We start from the raw sequence: 18,193 nt of genomic DNA on the forward strand, positions 1-18,193 counted from the left end.
GCTCAGGTGAATAGAGGTCCTGATGGAAACTACCAGCCCACACTGAGATAATGGAAGTCAGCATGGGACTCTCATTCTATGTCTCTGTCTCTCTCCCACCTCCACCACCTCCAAAAGAAACTATTCAAAATGAGCTAGAAGGAGAGGCGAGAAAAACTTGATTGTTTTCTCTGGAGCAATTGGGGGGGAGGGGGTGCTGAGGGGAGACTTGATAGAATTTTGTGAAATTATGAGAGGCATCGATCAGAATTTTCTTCCCAGAGTTGAACTGTCTAATACTAAAGGGACATATGTTTCAGGTGAGAGGGGGCAAGTCCAAAGGAGAGGTGAGGGGCAAGTATTTCCCACAGAGAGTGGGAGGAGTCTGGAACACGCGGTCAGTGGTGGTGGTGGAGGCAGATATGATACGGTTGTTTTAAGGGGCTTTTAGACATGAATACACAAGGAATGGAGGGAAATGGCCCAACGACAGGCAGAAGGGATTAGCTTAATTTGGCATCAGGTTCAGCACAACATTGTGGGCCGAAGGATTCTGGATTAGTGGCGCTGGAAGAGCACAGCAGTTCAGGCAGCATCCAAGGAGCTTCGAAATCGACGTTTCGGGCAAAAGCCCTTGTGGGCCGAAGGGCCTGTTCCTGTGCTGTCCTGTTCTGTGTCCTACGTTCAACCTGGGAGTGAACTGGAAGTTTCAAGACTGTGATCAGGCACTAACCCACAAGAGGCACAGGAGTTAGGAATAGGTCAGTGAGTATCGAAGCGAGGAGCAGACCTGAGGAAGTCGAGGGAGGGGTCGGGTTCGTATTACTCACACCTTCAAAGTGTTAACTTTGTTCAGGATTAAAAATAATCTGAACTCCTGTTGATATGTTGAAATCCTCAAAGCTGACACCCCACTGAAACACCCCTATCAAGTCCCTGCAGATCTGTTTTATTTGCAAATTACGTGCACTCGAATATGGTTTTACCTCAATCCAGTTTCAATTCTAATTATGTGGCAGGCTGAGGATGATTGCTATAACCTACATCCAGGAGGTTAATCTGATCCCTGTTTTAAGATTTTGAGGGACCTTTGAAGTTAGGAGTAATATTACATTCATTGCCCCAGAAACCAGACCTTTTCCAATCCTAAAGAGCTGGGATCATCTGAGGAACCATCCCAGAAACATTGGTCACATCAACCTTCCATCCTGATTGTTGTCACTAAGTGATTAAGCCGTGCGTTGCTGGATGCAGTTTATTTGGCTGTGGTAACACACCCATTTATAGGCACCTTGCTTGTAGCCTTGCAACGTTGCCTGGAGATGGTAGAGGATGCAGCAACGTTCCCATTACTCATCAGAAATCCTGCCTCCTTTTTACCACCAGCCTCGGAAGCTTTTCCGAAAGTTTCAGTGAGCAATCAGTGCCCTCAGTCATCAACTCCTGGGGTAGGACTCAAAGCTTCTGGCTCAGAGCTACCTGCTATAGGCCATTCAGCCCATTGAGTCAGCTCTGCTGTTCAATGAGATCACGGCTGATGTGATAGTCCTCAGGAGAAAGTGAGGACTGAAGACGCTGGAGATTAGAGCCGAGAGTGTGGTACTGGAAAAGCACAGCAGTTTAGGCAGCATCCGAGAAGCAGGAGAATTGACGTTTTGCGCAAAAGCCCTTTATCAGGAAAATGAATAGTCCTCAGTTCCACTCTCCTGCCTTTTCCCACATGATTCACTCCCCACAATCCTGATGAAGGGCTTATGCCCGAAACGCGACTCTCCTGCTCCTCGGATGCTGCCTGACCTGCTGTGCTTTTTCCAGCACCACACTCTCGACTCTGACTCTCCAGTACCTGCAGCCCTCGCTTTCTTGCTGTTGATAAGAAAAACTGTCTAGCTCAGCCTTGAACATATTTAATGGGCCAGACGCAACAACCCTTCTGTCTGGTCCCTAAGCCTATCCATGTGGGAGATCTGCAGCCTTTATTGAGTGCCTCCCTAGCTCAGAGGAGCAGGTAATAGTCATAACATGTCACCTGTCATCAGGTAACGACAGATTTGATAACGTGCCCTTTGGAACTCTCCAATGCTGCAGCTATCGAGATGAATCATTGCAAATATGCAGTTGCCGAGATTTCATCTTTTGCCCCCATCTGTGTGAAATAAATAAAATCCATAGGAGTAAACCACATACATATCTGAGATGGGGACGATACTATCCAACCACTGTCACCGAAACAAGGCATGAACTAACCTGCAGGTTTAACATCAAAGCCAGACCAGTTCTTTTGTAATTGTGGGTTGTGGGTGGATTCACCTGCTGTGACAGAAACTGAGTTAGAATCATAGAATCCCTGCAGTGCAGACTGAGGCCATTTGGCCCATCGGGTCTGCACTGGCCCTCTAAAGAGCATCCCCTCATGCTCTCCCTGGAATCCTACATTTCCCAAGGCTAACCCACCTCTCCCTGGACACTATGGGCAATTTAGCATGGCCAATCCGCCTAACTTTGGATTGTGGGAGGAAACTGGAGCACCCAGAGGAAACCCACACAGACACAGGGAGAATATACAAACTCCACACAGTCATCCGAGGGTGGAATTGAATTCGGGTCCCTGGCACCGTGAGGCAGCAATGCTAACCACTGCACCACTATGCCCCCCGGCACATGCACTTTGTGCTCACATCTCAGTGCTAAGGGAATGCACTGAAGACAGACATTAAGACGAACACCTTACCTGCTATCCTGGGGTGGTTATAATCGCGTCCACGGCACTCTATCCAAGGTCATACGGGGAGTCCTGGCTAAGTTGTTTTTTTAAATTAATCTCTTGAACCAACACATCACGTATACAGACATTCCAGTCATTGTCATCTGTGGGATCCTGCTGTGCACCAGACAAGATGCCACATTTTCTGCACTGAGTAGCAACAGGTCCAAAACCACTCTGTCAAACATTGGTCACTTGGGGACACTCTCTAAGTGCAAAGGCCTGGGTGGTGGTGGGGTGGAGAGCGAGAGAGGGACAGTGTGTGAGAGTATGTGTGTGTGTGTATGCGTGAGAGAGAGAGTGTGTGTGAGTATGCGTGTGAGAGAGACAGAGTGTGAGAGTATGTGTGTGCCTGTGTGAGACAGAGAGGGACAATGTGTGAGTATGCGTGTGTGTGAGAGAGAGAGTGTGTGAGTATGAGAGAGAGAGAGTGTGAGTATGTGTGTGTGTGAGAGAGTGTGTGTGAGTATATGTGTCAGAGAGAGGGACAGTGTGTGAGTATGTGTGTGTGTGAGAGAGACAGAGAGAGAGAGAGAGAGAGACAGCGTGTGTGTGTGAGAGAGAGAGAGAGAGAGAGAGACAGTATGATGTATACTAGCATGGATGACAGGATAGTGTGCAAGTGTATGAGAAAATGCAAGAGTGTGTGTATGTGAATATGTGTGTCTGTACCTGAGTGCTAGTATGAGTATACACGTGAAACCGTGCAATTGTGTGTGTGTGTGTATGTGACACACTGCAACTGTATGTGAGTGAGTGAGACAGTGTGAATGTTTGGTGTGTGTGTATGTGAGACAGTGCAAGAGTGTATGTGTTTGAGAGAATGAGACAGTACAAGAAGGTGTGGGAGTGTGTGCAATGCAAGTGTGTGTGCATGTCTGAGAATAAGTGAGACAGTACAAGAGTGTATATGTGTGTGTGAGTGTGTGTGTGTGTGTTTTTGTGTGAGTGTGAGAGTGAGAAAGAAAGAGAAAGGAGAAGGTTGCCGGGGATGTTGGCCAGGTATTTCAGTACTGTCACCTCAGCCCATAGTTTCCTGCCCATTCATTCAGATTATTGTGAAATGATAGGTTGGTAAGTACAAACGTGGAAAACCCCAACTAACATGCGTGGAAATTGCTGAGCTACAGTAGCAGTAACTTTGAAGAGCAGAATGTGTAAATCAGAATAGTGAAGGTCTAATATGAATCAGTGTGGTTGAATACTGATATTAAAAGACTGCGTGAGAACGAGTGGATGTATGTTAATTGCTTTACTACAAAGACAGGGGAAATACCCTCCAGTTCTCATGGGAGATAGCACATTTATAAAGCCAACTTCTAACTTCAGTAACTGTGGGTGTGCAAACCATCGATACAAACAGTAAAAAGTGGGAAAGCATCATTTGTAATATTTTAACGCGATATACAGTGATACAAAAGACCACACTGACTTGACTACCATCTTTGGCAATGAAGTTTTCAGCCCGTTCCCAAATTATTGAAAATGTTTTCCTGATCATCACGGAATGACAGTGTTCACAAGGTTAAGAATGTTACGACGACATGATAAACTAAAGCTTTCACATGCCACATTCAGTTTGTACAGGTTGAAAGTTGCAGAAGAATTTGACAAATGCACAGTAAAAGTAGCAGAACAGAGAAGTTGTAGTTGACAGCATGGGAGATTGTTCAATTTGCCTGTGTGTTGCAGAGATTAGTTTCTTAGTTAGCTATGGTAGACTTGTTGGCTCCCTAACTAGTTGCTAATACGCGAACACGCAAGCAAACCAGAGCTGTGCCCACCAGAGTCCGTGTGGAACTGCTTGAGAGAAAGTGTTTGAGATAATTGTTTGAGTTAGACCAGGGAGGGCTCTCATTGCCCATTGTGAGACAGTGACACCTACTGGTGGGAAAATATAGAACCAGAAACAGGAGGAGGCCATTCAGTCCTTCCAACCTGCTCCACCATTCAATATGATCATCCATCCCAGTTCCTGGTTTCTCCCCACACCCTTTGATTTCTTTAGGTTTAAAGACTGTATCTAAAAAAGGTAAGATAAGGTTGTCATAGTCTTACCGGACCCTGGGGCTCCTCTCTCATTAGACAAGATGACTGGTGGTGGTTTAACCAGAGGGTCAGCATGCCTCAGGGTGAGGGGAGAGGTTAAGAAGGAGAGTCCTTCATGGTAACCCCAGCTTGTGCAGGAATTGAAGCCACACTGTTGGCATCACTCTGCATTGCAAAACCAGCTGTCCTGCCAACTGAACCCCCCCCCCCCCCCCCCCCGACTCCACCTTGAAAACACTCAATGTTTTGGACGTAAATGCTTTCCCTGGCGAGAAGATGCTAAATAGTTCAGAGTGGGACCTGACTGTGACGCCTCACCCAGTCCAACAGCTCAGTGACGCCATCCAGTCCAACAAACAGGGACTGAGATGCATTTCTGGAGAAGAGTGACCCTCGCTCACTCTTGTGAGAGCCAATCACACCAAGAGGGAATGTGGTGAGGTCAAACTAACAGGCAAAGCAATAGATGTCTGATAATTGGGAGACGTGGGTTCAAATCCCACCCATAACACGAGGGGAAACTTAAATTCTGTTAATATCTGCAAAGGTAACCATAAACAACTAAATTGTTAAAGAGGGGAAAAAATGATATCTGGTTCATCAAGGCCTCCTTAAGGAAGAAATACACCAGTCCACCTGGTCTGGTTAACATGTGATTCCACACCCAGAGCAATTGGTTCACCCTTAACTCCCCTCTATTGTCAAAATGTGCCTTGATGGACCACAGCAGATTGAAGTCATCACTTTCTCAAGGACAATGAGGGGTGTGACAATTGAATTGAATTTAATTTACTTTATTGTCACGTGTACCGAGGCACAGTGAAAAACTTTGTCTTGCGATATTTGTCTTGTCTTGTCGAGCAATATTGGCAGATCACAGAGTTAAGTAGCATAGAGAAGTAAATAAAAGGTAAACAGCGGCAAAAACAAAAAAAAAGGTACAGGTGAATGTTCAAAGTTTGAGTCCATTTAGTAATCTAACCTCAGTTGGGTAGAAACTGTTGCGAAACCGGCTGGTGTGTGTGTTCAGGCTTCTGTACCTTCTCCCCGATGGTAGAGGTTGTAGAAAAACATTGCCAGGGTGGGATGGATCTTTGAGAATGCTGGCAGCGTTTCCTTGACATCGGGCCTGGTAGATGGATTCTATAAACTCATGAGGTGGTCTTGTAGCACAGTGTGTAATGTCTCTGTCTCTGAGCCTGTTGCTCTGAATTCAAATCCCATGCCAGGAAAGGTGTATTCTTAAAAAACGACAGCCATGTTGGGGAATATTGACCTACAAATCCTTCCAATATAAACTCATGGCAGGCAGTGAGAGACCCTTGGGTCAGCAGGTTACCACCCCTCAAGCTGCGTTGTCTTTATTCATTCATCGGATTGTTGATCATGGGGAAGAGAAGTTATACATGGGGGTGGACAGTCGTTCACTGGATGCGGGCATCGCTGAGTGAGCCAACATTTATTACCCTTGAGAATGTGGTGGTGAGCTGCCTTCTTGAACCGCTACACTCCATTTGGTGAAGGGACCGCACCCCCACCCCCCCACCCCCAACCAACCCCCCCCATGATGTCCTCAGGAAGGGGATTCCAGAATTTTGACCCAGCAACACTGAAGGAATTCCAAGTCAGGATGGTGAGTGGCTTGGAGGGGAACCTGCAGGGGGTGGTGTTCCCCTATATCTGCTGCCCTTATCCTTCGAGATGGAAGTGGTCACTGGTGTAGGAGTTGTTGTCCAAGCAGCCTCGGTGAGATGCCATGCATCTTGCCAATGGTACACACTGCTGCTGCTACTGTGCATTTGGTGAAAATGGGAATGGTTTTGAAGGTTGTTCATGTGATGCTAATCAGGCAGGGGCTGCTTTGTCCTGGATGGTGTTGAGCTTCTTGAGTGTTGTTGGAGCTGCACCCAACCAGGCAAGTGGGGAGTATTCCATCTCACTGCTGCCTTGTGCCTTGTCGATGGTGGACAGGTTTTGGGGAGTTAGGTGGTGAGTTACTCGCTGCAGGATTCCCAGCCTCTTGGAGCCGCTGTGTGGTGAGTCCAGTTCAGTTTCTGTGACAGATAGTGAACCTTTCTAGGAAAAAAAGCTAGTTATTAAAATCGACAGAAGTTTTGCCTGCCTGCGTGTATTAAAACTCGAGAATCTCCCAATTGTTGTGGACTGGGAAGCCCTTCCTTAATAACACGCTGGGTGTCCTGACACACCTAACAGTTCAAGAAGGCAGCTCACCCTCACCTTTTCCTGGGCAAGTAGGGATGGGCGATAACTGTCGCCTAGCCAGCGACGTCCTCATCCTATGACAGAATAAAAATAGTTTCAACACCACCCACAAGTTATGGATGAGTCAACACTGAGCAAAACTTGACAGTCCTCTTGAAACATGGTCACAACTGCACTGAATTTGCCATGATAGAATCATGGAATCCCTACAGTGTGGAAACAGGCCATTTGTTCCAGCACGTGCGGAGGGAAATCAGAGTTTAACCACATTCTGAGTTCTATCGGCAACATGGCAGGCCACTTGGTTGTCATTTGCATATTTTACTGGTTTTTAATTTTGTTTTGCTTTCTGGGGTCGGTTCCAAAACTTCCACTTGACTGCCCATGTCTTGCAAACTGGAGACCTTTCTTCGACCTTTCGTTTCTCTCCAGCATTGTCAAGTATATGGGCCACCTGTCAAATCCCATGCTCAACCTCATGATTTATAACCTGTTTATTGGTGGGAGCTGGGATGGCATTCATTGCTTATCCAGAGAGGGTGCTGAGGTGTCGTTTTCTTGATCCACTGTAATGGTTGATATAACAACTCCCATAATGCCCTTAGGGAGAGAATTCCAGAAATTTGACCCAGTGACACTGAAGGAACGGCGATACGCTTCCAAGTCAGGATGGCAAGTGGGAACTTGCAAGTGGTGGGTAGGTCCCATGCTGCCCTTGTCCTTCTCAATGACAGAGCTTGTGGGTTTGGAAAATGCTGCTGAATGAGTCTTGGTGAGTTGCTGCAGTGCATTTTGTAGGGGGTACACACTGCTGCGACTGAGCACCAGTGGAGTGATGACTAGAGGGATGAGTGCAATGCCAATCAAGCTGCTAGTCTGCACTGAGCTTTTTGAGCTTCTTAACAAGGAGTTAGATATAGTTCTCAGGGCTAAAGGGGTCATAGAGTCATAGAGATGTACAGCACAGACACAGACCCTTCAGTCCGACTCGTCCCTGCTGACCAGATATCCCAATGTAATCTAGTTCCACTTGCCAGCACCTGACCCCTATCCTTCTAAACTCTTCCCCTTCATATACCCATCCAGGCGCCTTTTAAATGTTGTAATTGTACCAGCCTTCGCCACTTCATCTGGCAGCTCATTCCATACACACGCCACCCTCTGTGTGAAAAAGTTGCCCCTTAGGTCCCTTTTAAATCTTTCTCCTCTCACTTTAAAGCTATGCCTCCTAGTTGCCAGACTGTCCCACCCTGGGGAAAACACCTTGTCTAAACATGGCGGAACATTGTTCTGGCTCTGGTTGTGTTGGCAGACAGAATTCCAATGGGTTTTGGTGTTGCCTCTTTTTCAGCTACGCAATCATATCCTCCGCACGCATGTCCCCATGGTTCAACTGCAAAGCAAAACAATGGGAGCCCAATGTGTAAGTGTGATGAAGGGTTTTTCTTATGTCTGAGCATCAACAATTGTACAACTGGACGGCCGTATTGTAAAGGTAAGACTCTCTTGTTCTAGCAAGTGTCCTCCTTATTCCTGGTGTTTCCCTGTTGTTTCTGGGTTAGTATCCACTCTCAAGGTCATCCTCTTCACTTGTGCTAAAAAGCATAGGTCAGGAGGCTGAGGAATTACTCTCTGCTCACTTGCACCGGTGCAGTTCCAACAGCACACAGCAACAACACCATCCTACAGAACACATCATCCTATAGAAAACATCATCCTATAGAAAATACCACTCTACAGAAGACATCATCCTATAGAAACTACAGAGAGTTGTGTATACAGTCCAGACCATCACAGAAGCCAACCTCCCATCCATGGGCTCTATCTACACTTCCTGTTGCCAGGGAAAGGCTGCCAACATTATTAAAGATCCCTCCCACCCTGGTAATGCTCTCCTACAACCTCTTCTGTCAGTTTGAACACACACACACACACACACACACCAACAGGTTCAAGAGCAGCTTCTTCCTTGCTGTTATTAGACTGCTGAATGGACCTCTCTACCTTCAGATCTAATGTTGGTCTCGCGTTATACACCTCCTGTGTAGTTGTAACCTTGTGTGCCTCGTTCTGTCCAAGCACTCTATCATCTATGTGCCCTTGTTTGCTATGGTCTGCCTGTACTGCTCGCAAAACAACACTTTTCACTGTAATTAGGTACATGTGATAACAATAGCTCAAACCAGGACAAAGGCCCAAACCATTACCAGCAACACTCACTGACTCCGTCCACACGATGGCAGTAGTGTGCACCATTTGTCATGCACTCTGCTGGTCTTAATACAATGATTATGATGTATGGATGAGTTTAAAAATGAGAATGTCTTTACAGCATCTCTTCCAGAAGTTTTATACTGCAGCTGCTGGTGGGGAGTACGGTGACTAAGCCTAGTAGCAGGAATGATAAAGTAAAGGCCTTATCCTAGCCCATCGTTTTTTTTAATGTTGCTCTGTCTACATCAGATTGTGAATATTCCATTATATGGCGTTGGAAAGATATAAGGAGCTTATGAAATGCACCAGTAATCACAGAGTTTGGCTTAACATTGGCAGACTGACTCTCAATAAGGCAGGCCCAATTTAGCCTCCTGTTCAAGAACAGGAAGTGGGACTTACCAATAGAAATGCCATTAAATACACACAGGAGGAAAAGGGCTGGGGGTCTGGGGACGTTGGGTGGGTGGGTGGGAGGTGGTGTCCAGTCCTCGATTCTCAGACACCCAGTCTAATCGCAGGGTCTTTGTACTGGGAGAGGGTCGGTTAGATTGGGGGCCACTCAATCATAGTTGATTGGTCAATGAGGGAAGGAAAAGTGTATTTATCCTTCTTGACTCACAAGCTGTGCTGCAAAGGCACACATTATCATCTCCCTGAGTTGGCCTGGCCTCCCTCCAGCTATCTGGCTTCCCAAAGTCCAGGACATCCTGTCCATCAGTAAATCTGCAAAAAGAAAAGCCTCACCAATATATTTAAATTTCCAACCCATCTCCCGCCTTTCTGCCCCAATTAAATCCAGCTCATTGAGCCACAGAGTCATACAGCACGGAAAGAGACCCTTCAGTCCAACCAATCCATGCCAAGTATAATCCCAAGCTAAATGAGTCCCACCTGCCTGCTCCTGGCCCATATCCCTCTAAACCTTTCCTGTTCATGTACTTATCCAAATGTCTTTTAAATGTTGTAACTGTATCCAGATCCGTCGCCTTCTCTGGAAGTTCATCCCACACGTGAACCACCCTCTGTGTAAAACATTTGCCCCTCATGTCTTTTCTAAATCTTGCCCCTTTCACCTTAAAAGTGTGGCTCCTAGGACTGAAATTCCCCAAAAGGCAACGACCATTAATCTCATTATTTTATAAACCTCTGGAAGGTCACCTCACAACCTCCTACGCTCCAGTGGGAAAAGTCCCAGCCTTTCTTCATAACTCAAACCTTCCCTACCCGGCAACATCCTGGTAAATCTCTCCAGCTTAAGAACATCCTTTGACCAGAACTAGACGCAGTATTCCTGAAGCGGCTTCACCAATCCCAAGTGTGGGAGGAGCAGAGGTGTGATGGAGTCAAGGGTTTGCGAATTCAAACAAGTGCAACATCTAGCACATCCCCAATTCACGGACTTTACGGGTTTTGAAACACAGCTCATCTGTACCACAATGTCCATGTGCTCTACCGGTCAAAGACTAAACTAAAGATTATTTTTCGCAATTTACTTACAGATAAGGACGAGTGCAAGATGACCAAGACGAAATGTGGCAGCAATGCAACCTGCGTGAATACGATTGGAAGCTACTGCTGCCCATTCAGTGGAATAACGCAGAGTGGCACAAAAAAGGCTTGCTCAAGTGAGACATTATTAGGATGACTGACATAAACACCACTTTAGGAAAGAGCGTTAACAATGAATGTTTGTGAATGCTTGGGGGCAAAACCAAGGAACTGTCTGTATTTTGCATCCAGCGGTGAATTGGCCTCAAAGGAAGCATCCCACAAAAGATTGCGTATTCTGGAGTGGCACGGTGGCTCAGTGGTTAGCACTCTTGCCTCACAGCACCAGGGCCCTGGGTTTGATTCCAGCCTGCAGTGACTGTCTGTGTGGAGTTTGCACATTCTCCACATGTCTGTGTGGATTTCCAAAGATCCACAGATGTCCAGGTTAGGTGTATTGGCCATGTTAAATTGCCCTTAGTGTTCAGGGGTGTGTGGATAAGGTGCATTAGTCAGGGTTAACATACAGTAATAAGGAACGGGTCTGGGTGGATTACTCTTCAGAGGACGGTGTGGACTTGTTGGGCCAAAGGGCCTGTTTCCACACTGTCGGGATTCTATTCTATCTTTGTTGCATGGAATGGCTGATGTTATGTTGATTTTGGGGCCAGCTCAGAAAGATTTCTGGCGCCCAGCAACAATGATGCCAGGCCTAGCAGCCAATCAGATTGTTCAATACTAACAGACAGCAAAGCTGGAAGTCCTGATCACCTTTGCCTTTTACAACAAAAACAAGAGTGAAATAAAGATTGGGATTGAAGTAGAAAGGGAAACATCTTTTGTTTATTCACGGGGACGAAGGAAAACCAGCACATATTGCCCTAATTCTCCAAATGGCAGTTATGAGTCAACCGTGTCGCTGTGGGTCTGGAGTCACACATAGGCCAGACCAGGTAAAGATGGCAGTTTCCCTCCCTAAAGGACATTAGTGGCCCAGATGGGTTTTTCAACAATTGGTAATGGCGTTATGGTCATCTGAATTCCAGATGAATTCAACTTCCATCATCTGTCATGGTGGGATTATGAACCTGGGTCCCGAGATTAATCATATCATGATAATACCATGAGGCCATAAGCAGGTATTTTATTACATCAGAAAAAAAGGTGAGGAAATAAGATTGAGGTGGCAGTTAAAAGCAGGGAGGACCGATTCATCCATGAGAGGTAAGGTCTTCACCTCTTAGTTGGGCCTAGTCAGTAAGCCCTAGGCTTGGTTTCTCTTGGGGGAAACTAATTAGCACACGGCACTCACACAGTTGTAGGCCCTTAAGTGCATTAGCAAAAGAATTGGCTCCTGTCGTTGGTCTCAGTAAGAGCTTCTTGTTTGTTCCTCCAAGCCCATGTTCTGGGCAGTAAATGTCTGGCCATAAGTAAGCATACACTTCACACTAACCAATGCTTGATCCTTGCCCAGGGGTGACATAGTGGTAATATCCATGGATTAGTGCTCCAGAACCCCAGGCTAATGTTCTGGGCACTTGGCTTCAAATCCCGCACAGGTAGCTGGTGAGATTTGCATTTGATAAAATGTTGACCATGTACCGTTGTCAAAATCCATCTTATTAGGCAATAAATCTCCCATCCTTACCTGGTCTGGCCCACATATGACTCCAGACCCACAGCAATATGGTTGATACTTAAGTGCCATCTGGGTAACACATGCTGTCCTGGGTCATAATACCCACCTCCCATTCCATGAATAATAACAAATCTTGAATATTTCTGAAAACAATTTGTATTGTGCAAAACAATTACTCTGTTTTTTTTAACTCTTGCATGATCTGTTTTTGGTCTTTAACACACCAGAGTTTGATATTTTACTCTTTAAAAACAAATTTCCAAATTCTGATTGTCACTCAATGAGCCAATTGGTGGCTCATTGGTTAGCACTGCTGCCTCACAGCACCAGGGACCTGGGTTCGATTCCATCATCGGGTGACTGTGTGGAGTTTGCACATTCTCCCTGTGTCTGTGTGGTTTCCTTCGGGTGCTCTGGTTTCCTCCCACAGTCCAATGATGTGCAGGTTAGGGTGGATTGGCCATGCTAAGTTGCCCATAGTGTTTGGGGACCTGGAGATTAGGTGCATTAGTTGGGGATAACTGTTAAGTAATAGAGTAGGTGCATTAGTCAAGGGTAATGTACAGTAATGAGGTAGAGGAATGGGTATAGGTGGGTTACTCTTCAGAAGGTCGATGTGGACTTGTTGGGCCAAATGATCTGTTTCCACACTATAGGGATTCTATAAAGTTTACTAATTGGCAATATCTCTATCGCCCAGCTTGACATTTGACAGCCCTGTGTGCCAAAATGCCCTCACCCCAACGCCAATCTTACAATAATGTGTTAAAAAAACTAACAGAAACCTAATCTGCAAGTCTCAGCCAATTGTGAACAAATCATCAACTTTCAGTTTCAAAATCTTGAGTTAAAAATCCACCGGTGCTAATCGTTCGGAATGAAATGTGTGTCTGCAGTAAACATACCGCATGTGAGCTGTAATCCATTCTGAAATGACCCTGTGATACTAATCTGTGCCTTCCATTCTCCCAGGATGTGAAATCGAATGCTATTTTTCCAAGAACTCAATCAATTCCCATGTTTCTAAGCAAATGGTAAGTCAGCTAAACTGCAGGAGAAAACAACGGTGAGAGTCTCAATTATCCACGTTATTTATTAAAGGCTTGGATAACAGCTGAGAAACTTACAGAGCCAAATCTGCTCATTATTTAACATTAGGCAGTATTATAGCCGGTGTAGATAATAGCATGAAATTACAAAGATATCTTGACGTGCCAAGTGAATGAGCAAAACTATGGCAGATGGAGTTTGATACAAGCAAGTGCTTAGTCAGAAAAAGGATAGACCAGGGTAATTTGTAGATGGTATGAAATTACTTATAGTGGTTGTCCAAAGAGACTTGGAGATTCAGGAGCAGAGATCTTTAAAATGTCACCGAGGTGCAGAAATAATCAAGACAGCTAATGGAATGCTGGCCTTTATACCTAGAGTACTGGAGTACAAGGATGCAGAAGTTATACAAAACCTGAATTCAACCCCAGCAGCTCTGAAGAAGAATCACTGGACCCCAAACTTTAACTCTGATTACTCTCCTATGGGTCCAGAGTCATTTGTAGGCCAGACCAGGTAAGGAATAGCAGTTTCCTTCCCTAAAGGACAGCAGTGAAGCAGATGGGGTCTTCCAACAATTGACAATGGATTTGTGCTGAGCTGAGCTTTTCCAGCAGTTTCTGTTTTCATTTTTTGTTTCTGATTTCCAGCCGAACGCAGTTCTTTCCAGGTTTTATTTTCTGGTTAGACCCCACTTGGGGTAGAGTGAGCAGATGTGAGGATAGACTGGCCTTGGAGGGAGTACAGTGTAGGTTTACAACAATACCTGGACTTCAGCAGCTATGGGGAGAGATGATACAAATGAGGCCTGTTTTCTCTAGAAGTTAAAGGGTTAAGGGGTGATCTGATCAAGGTTTTCAAGATATTAACAGGAAAAGACAGGGGAGATAAAGATAAACCATTTCCACTGATCGGGGATTCTCGAACAAGGGACATAATCTGAGAATTAGGGCCAGACCATTCAGGGTGTTCGGAAGCACTTCGACACACAATAGTTGGAATTCTCTTCCACAAATGGCAGTGGATTCTGAATCTGTTATTAATTTTAAATCTAAGATAGATAAATTTTTGCTAAGCAAAGATATTAAGGGACTCCATCTATATTGTATGTGGAGTTACACCACAGAACAGCTTCAAGGGGCTGAATAGCCTACTCCTGTTTCTATGTTGTGAACTTGCATCGCTATAGCGCCATTCAGAATTTCTGGCTGAAAGCACTTTAAGGACCAGAGGCTGGGAAATCTGCTGTGAGTCTCTGTGGCTAAGGTGAATATTTCTTCTGTAGGCTGCATTAAGCAGTGACAGAGTGGCACTACATTAATGCAACAGGATTTTAAGATCATGACAGACAGGAGCAGGAGGGTGACTGGATAGTCTGAAGGTGTCTGGATGGGAACTGCTCCAACAATACTGAAGAGGCCCAATATCATCCAGGGGAAAGGTGCCTGTATAATCAGCTCCCCATCCAGCACCTTCACCATGCCCCCATCCCATAGCCTAGCCTCAGTTGCAGCAATGTGTACTATCTATAAGGTGCACTGCAGCAACTCACTGAGGATCCTCTGACAGCACCTTCCAAACCCAGACCCTCCACTGCCTAGAAGGACAAGGAGAGCAGATACATGGCAACACCAACCCTTGCAAATTCCCTCCCAGCCATGCATTATCCAGACTTGGAGCAACTCTTCCTGCATTGCCACTCTGTCAAAATTCTGGATTCCTCCACACACCCCACCCATTGCTTCCACACCCCAAAGAGTGTCGTGGTTCAAGAACACAGCTCTCCATTGCCTTCTCCAGGGCAATTATGGACAAGGAATAAAGGAAATGCCCACAAACCATGAAATATTAAGTTTTTTTAAAAAGCACTGAGAGATATTTAGCGTTTTATTGCTTGTTTAAAGCGCAATAATAACATTATGTAATTGAAAATGACTGTTTTCTGAATCTCGTTGTTAACAGTGTCTGAACTCATGTCAAATGAAGGCTTTATATACCAACATGGGCAGAGATGTTGAGAGGGCATCAGATGAAACCAGCAAAGTTGCAAAGATCCTGGATAATGCTGAACGTATCCTACGATCCCTGGTCGAGGTTCCATGGAATGCAAGTGAAGAGCGAAAGTCAATGGCTGAATTTGGTAATAAGTTACCACTTTTCAAAATCTGTTAATGCACAGCAACTACCAGAAAGGTAGTGTTTGTCCCCATGTGATAGAGAGGTAGAACTCTGTATGTTCCAGTTGGGTATTGTCACATACCCAATAGAATGGTGAGCATTCGGAACAAATAGAGATCATTCAGCCCCTTGATCCATCTCTGCCACCTAATCAGATCACGCACAAATTGAATTTCAACTCTTGTCTTTGTTAAGCATCTCTTGCAAGGTATATGTAACGTTCATAGAATCCCTACATTGCAGAGAGAGAGCATTTGGCCCATTTCAGCTGTGTCCACCCTCTGAAGAGCATCACACCCTCTCCCTGTAACCACACACATACCATGGCTAACCCACTGAAGCCTGCACATCCCTGAGCACTATGGGTAATTTAGCATGGCCAATCCGCCTAACCTGCACATCTTTGGACTGTGGGAGGAAACCAGAGCACCTGGAGGAAATCCACGCAGACACGGGGAGAAAGTGCAAACTCCACCCAGACAGTCACCTGAGGCTGGAATCAAACCTGGGTACCTTGCACTGTGAGGCAGCAGTGCCAACCACTGAGCCATCAATGCTCAAAGGTCCAATTGCTCTGTGTTTGATCTGGTAACTAAGCTAGCTCATTCAGCTTGATTGTTTGAACCTAGAATCAGTCGAGCCCACAAGACCACTCCCTAAGGCCTCCAGCTCACCAACCCAACTTGTCTTATTCCAACAAGTCTTATCTTTGACTTCCATCAATGAGTCTCACAGCTGGGTGCAATTCTAGCAGTGGCCAGCTCTCCCAGTGGCGCTGCTAGGACTGAAGAGCTCAGAGGTGCAGAGAAATCAGAATATCCTTGTACGTAATTTACAAAAAGTTCATTTGTAGATACAGCAAGTAATCATGAAAACTAATAGACAGTTACCTTTTCCTATAAGGAGAATTGAATACATAAGCATGAAAGTTGTGATTCACTTAGACAGGGCACGAGTGAGACCACATCAGGAGTGCTGTGCACCATGTTGGTCTTCCTATTTGGGAAAGGCTTTAGATGAGTAGGATGCAGTTCAGAGAAGGTTGACCAGGCTATTACTGGGAATGAGAGTCATCTTAGCAGGAAAGGCTGGGCAGCCAAGCCTTGTATTTACTGGAGTTTAGATGAGTAAAAGGCAACTTGATTGACATGTTAGAATTCTTGAGGGGTTTGGACAAGATTGATGAGGAGATGGTCAGTAGACAGGGTAGATGAGAGAATCTAGAACATGTTTTAAAAATAAGGAGTCTCCCATTTAAAACAAATGAGGTGAAGTTCTTTCACTCAGACGGTCTTTGGTATTCTCTCCCTGAAACGGTGGTGGAAGCAAATATTTGTAAGGCAGAGGTAGATAGATGTTTGGTAATCAAGGGGGTGAAAGGCCATTGTGTGTAAGTGGGAGTGTAGGTTGGAGCTTATAATCATATCAGCCATCATCTTATTGAATGGCGGAACAGGCTTGATGGGCTGAATGGCCTCCCATATTCACATGAAGGTTCCTGAGCTGCCTGATTTCCATAGAATTCTCAGACCTCCCCCTCACAAAAAAGGTGATGCTGGGATTGCCCCCTTCCTTCCAAACCATCATAGAGTCATCCAGCATTGAATCAGACCCTTCGGTCCAACTCGTCCATGCCAACCAGATATCCTGAATTGATCTAGTCCCATTTTCCAGCACTTGGTCCATATCCCTCTTAAACCCTTCCTATTCATGTAACCATCCAGAAGCCTTTTAAATGTTGTAATTGTACCAGTCTCCACCTCTATTGCCACCCTTTTGTTTGTTTACGTACAGAATGTGAGCATCTCTGGTGAGGCCAGCATTTATTACCCATCCCTAATTGCCCAGAGGGCAGTTAAAAGTCAACCCCATTGCTGTGGGTCTGGAGTCACATGTAGGCCAAACCAGGTAAGGTTGGCAGCTTCCTTCCCTAAAGGGGATGAGTGAACCAGATGAAGTTTCATCCCTTATAAATCAATAAGAGTCATGATCATCCTTGATTCCAGATCAAAAAACAGCAGTGCTGGAAAAACACAGGAGGTCAGGCAGCATCTGAGGAGCAGAAGAGTCAACATTTTGGGCATAAATCCCTCTTCAGGAACGTGATTCCAGATTTGATGCTAAATTCAAATTCCAAGATCTGCTATGGCAGGATTTGAAACTAGGTCCCCAGCAGTGTTGCAATAGGAATAGCTGAGCAGTAATACCCCCAGGTCACTTCCACTCTGCACAATCCACTGCTGCGGGTGAGGAGGTAGTGGTTAAGGAGGGGTTAGTTCACTTTCTCACCTTCCCTTTGAGCACAGCTTTCTAACACTCACAGGGCAGGCATCTCCCTTCTGGACGCAAAGGCCTGAACTAACCTATTTTATGATGTAGCTGTATTCACGAGCAAAGGTGAACGGGGACCTGTCACAGCGATTTTTGAGTAGGAAAGTTGAGAGCCACAAAGGCGGAAACTAATAGTTACCTCATGAATTTTCAGATATCGTAATAAGGCGTCACATGAGTCCTGTAGAACCCATCGTGGTATCAGCACACGGGAACTCCATGGAGATTGATCCAGTTATACTTATGGACACGGCAACAGGTAAAGTATCATTACA

The 18,193-nt window shown here is 45.5% G+C and overlaps 1 protein-coding gene across 1 annotated transcript in view; it reads left to right on the plus strand.

Moving 5' to 3' along the window:
- The window catches only part of LOC140467983 (adhesion G protein-coupled receptor E3-like), an 83,118-nt gene that overhangs the window by 31,289 nt on the left and 33,636 nt on the right, over positions 1-18,193 (plus strand). The window contains exons 3-7 of the mRNA XM_072564098.1: positions 8,367-8,510; positions 10,732-10,857; positions 13,332-13,393; positions 15,372-15,549; positions 18,073-18,177. Of these exons, the coding sequence (XP_072420199.1) occupies positions 8,367-8,510; positions 10,732-10,857; positions 13,332-13,393; positions 15,372-15,549; positions 18,073-18,177 (615 nt within the window). The remainder of the gene's footprint in view (positions 1-8,366; positions 8,511-10,731; positions 10,858-13,331; positions 13,394-15,371; positions 15,550-18,072; positions 18,178-18,193) is intronic.

Source organism: Chiloscyllium punctatum, chromosome 46 (genome assembly GCF_047496795.1).
Source record: "Chiloscyllium punctatum isolate Juve2018m chromosome 46, sChiPun1.3, whole genome shotgun sequence".
NCBI classification, from domain to species: Eukaryota; Metazoa; Chordata; class Chondrichthyes; order Orectolobiformes; family Hemiscylliidae; genus Chiloscyllium; species Chiloscyllium punctatum.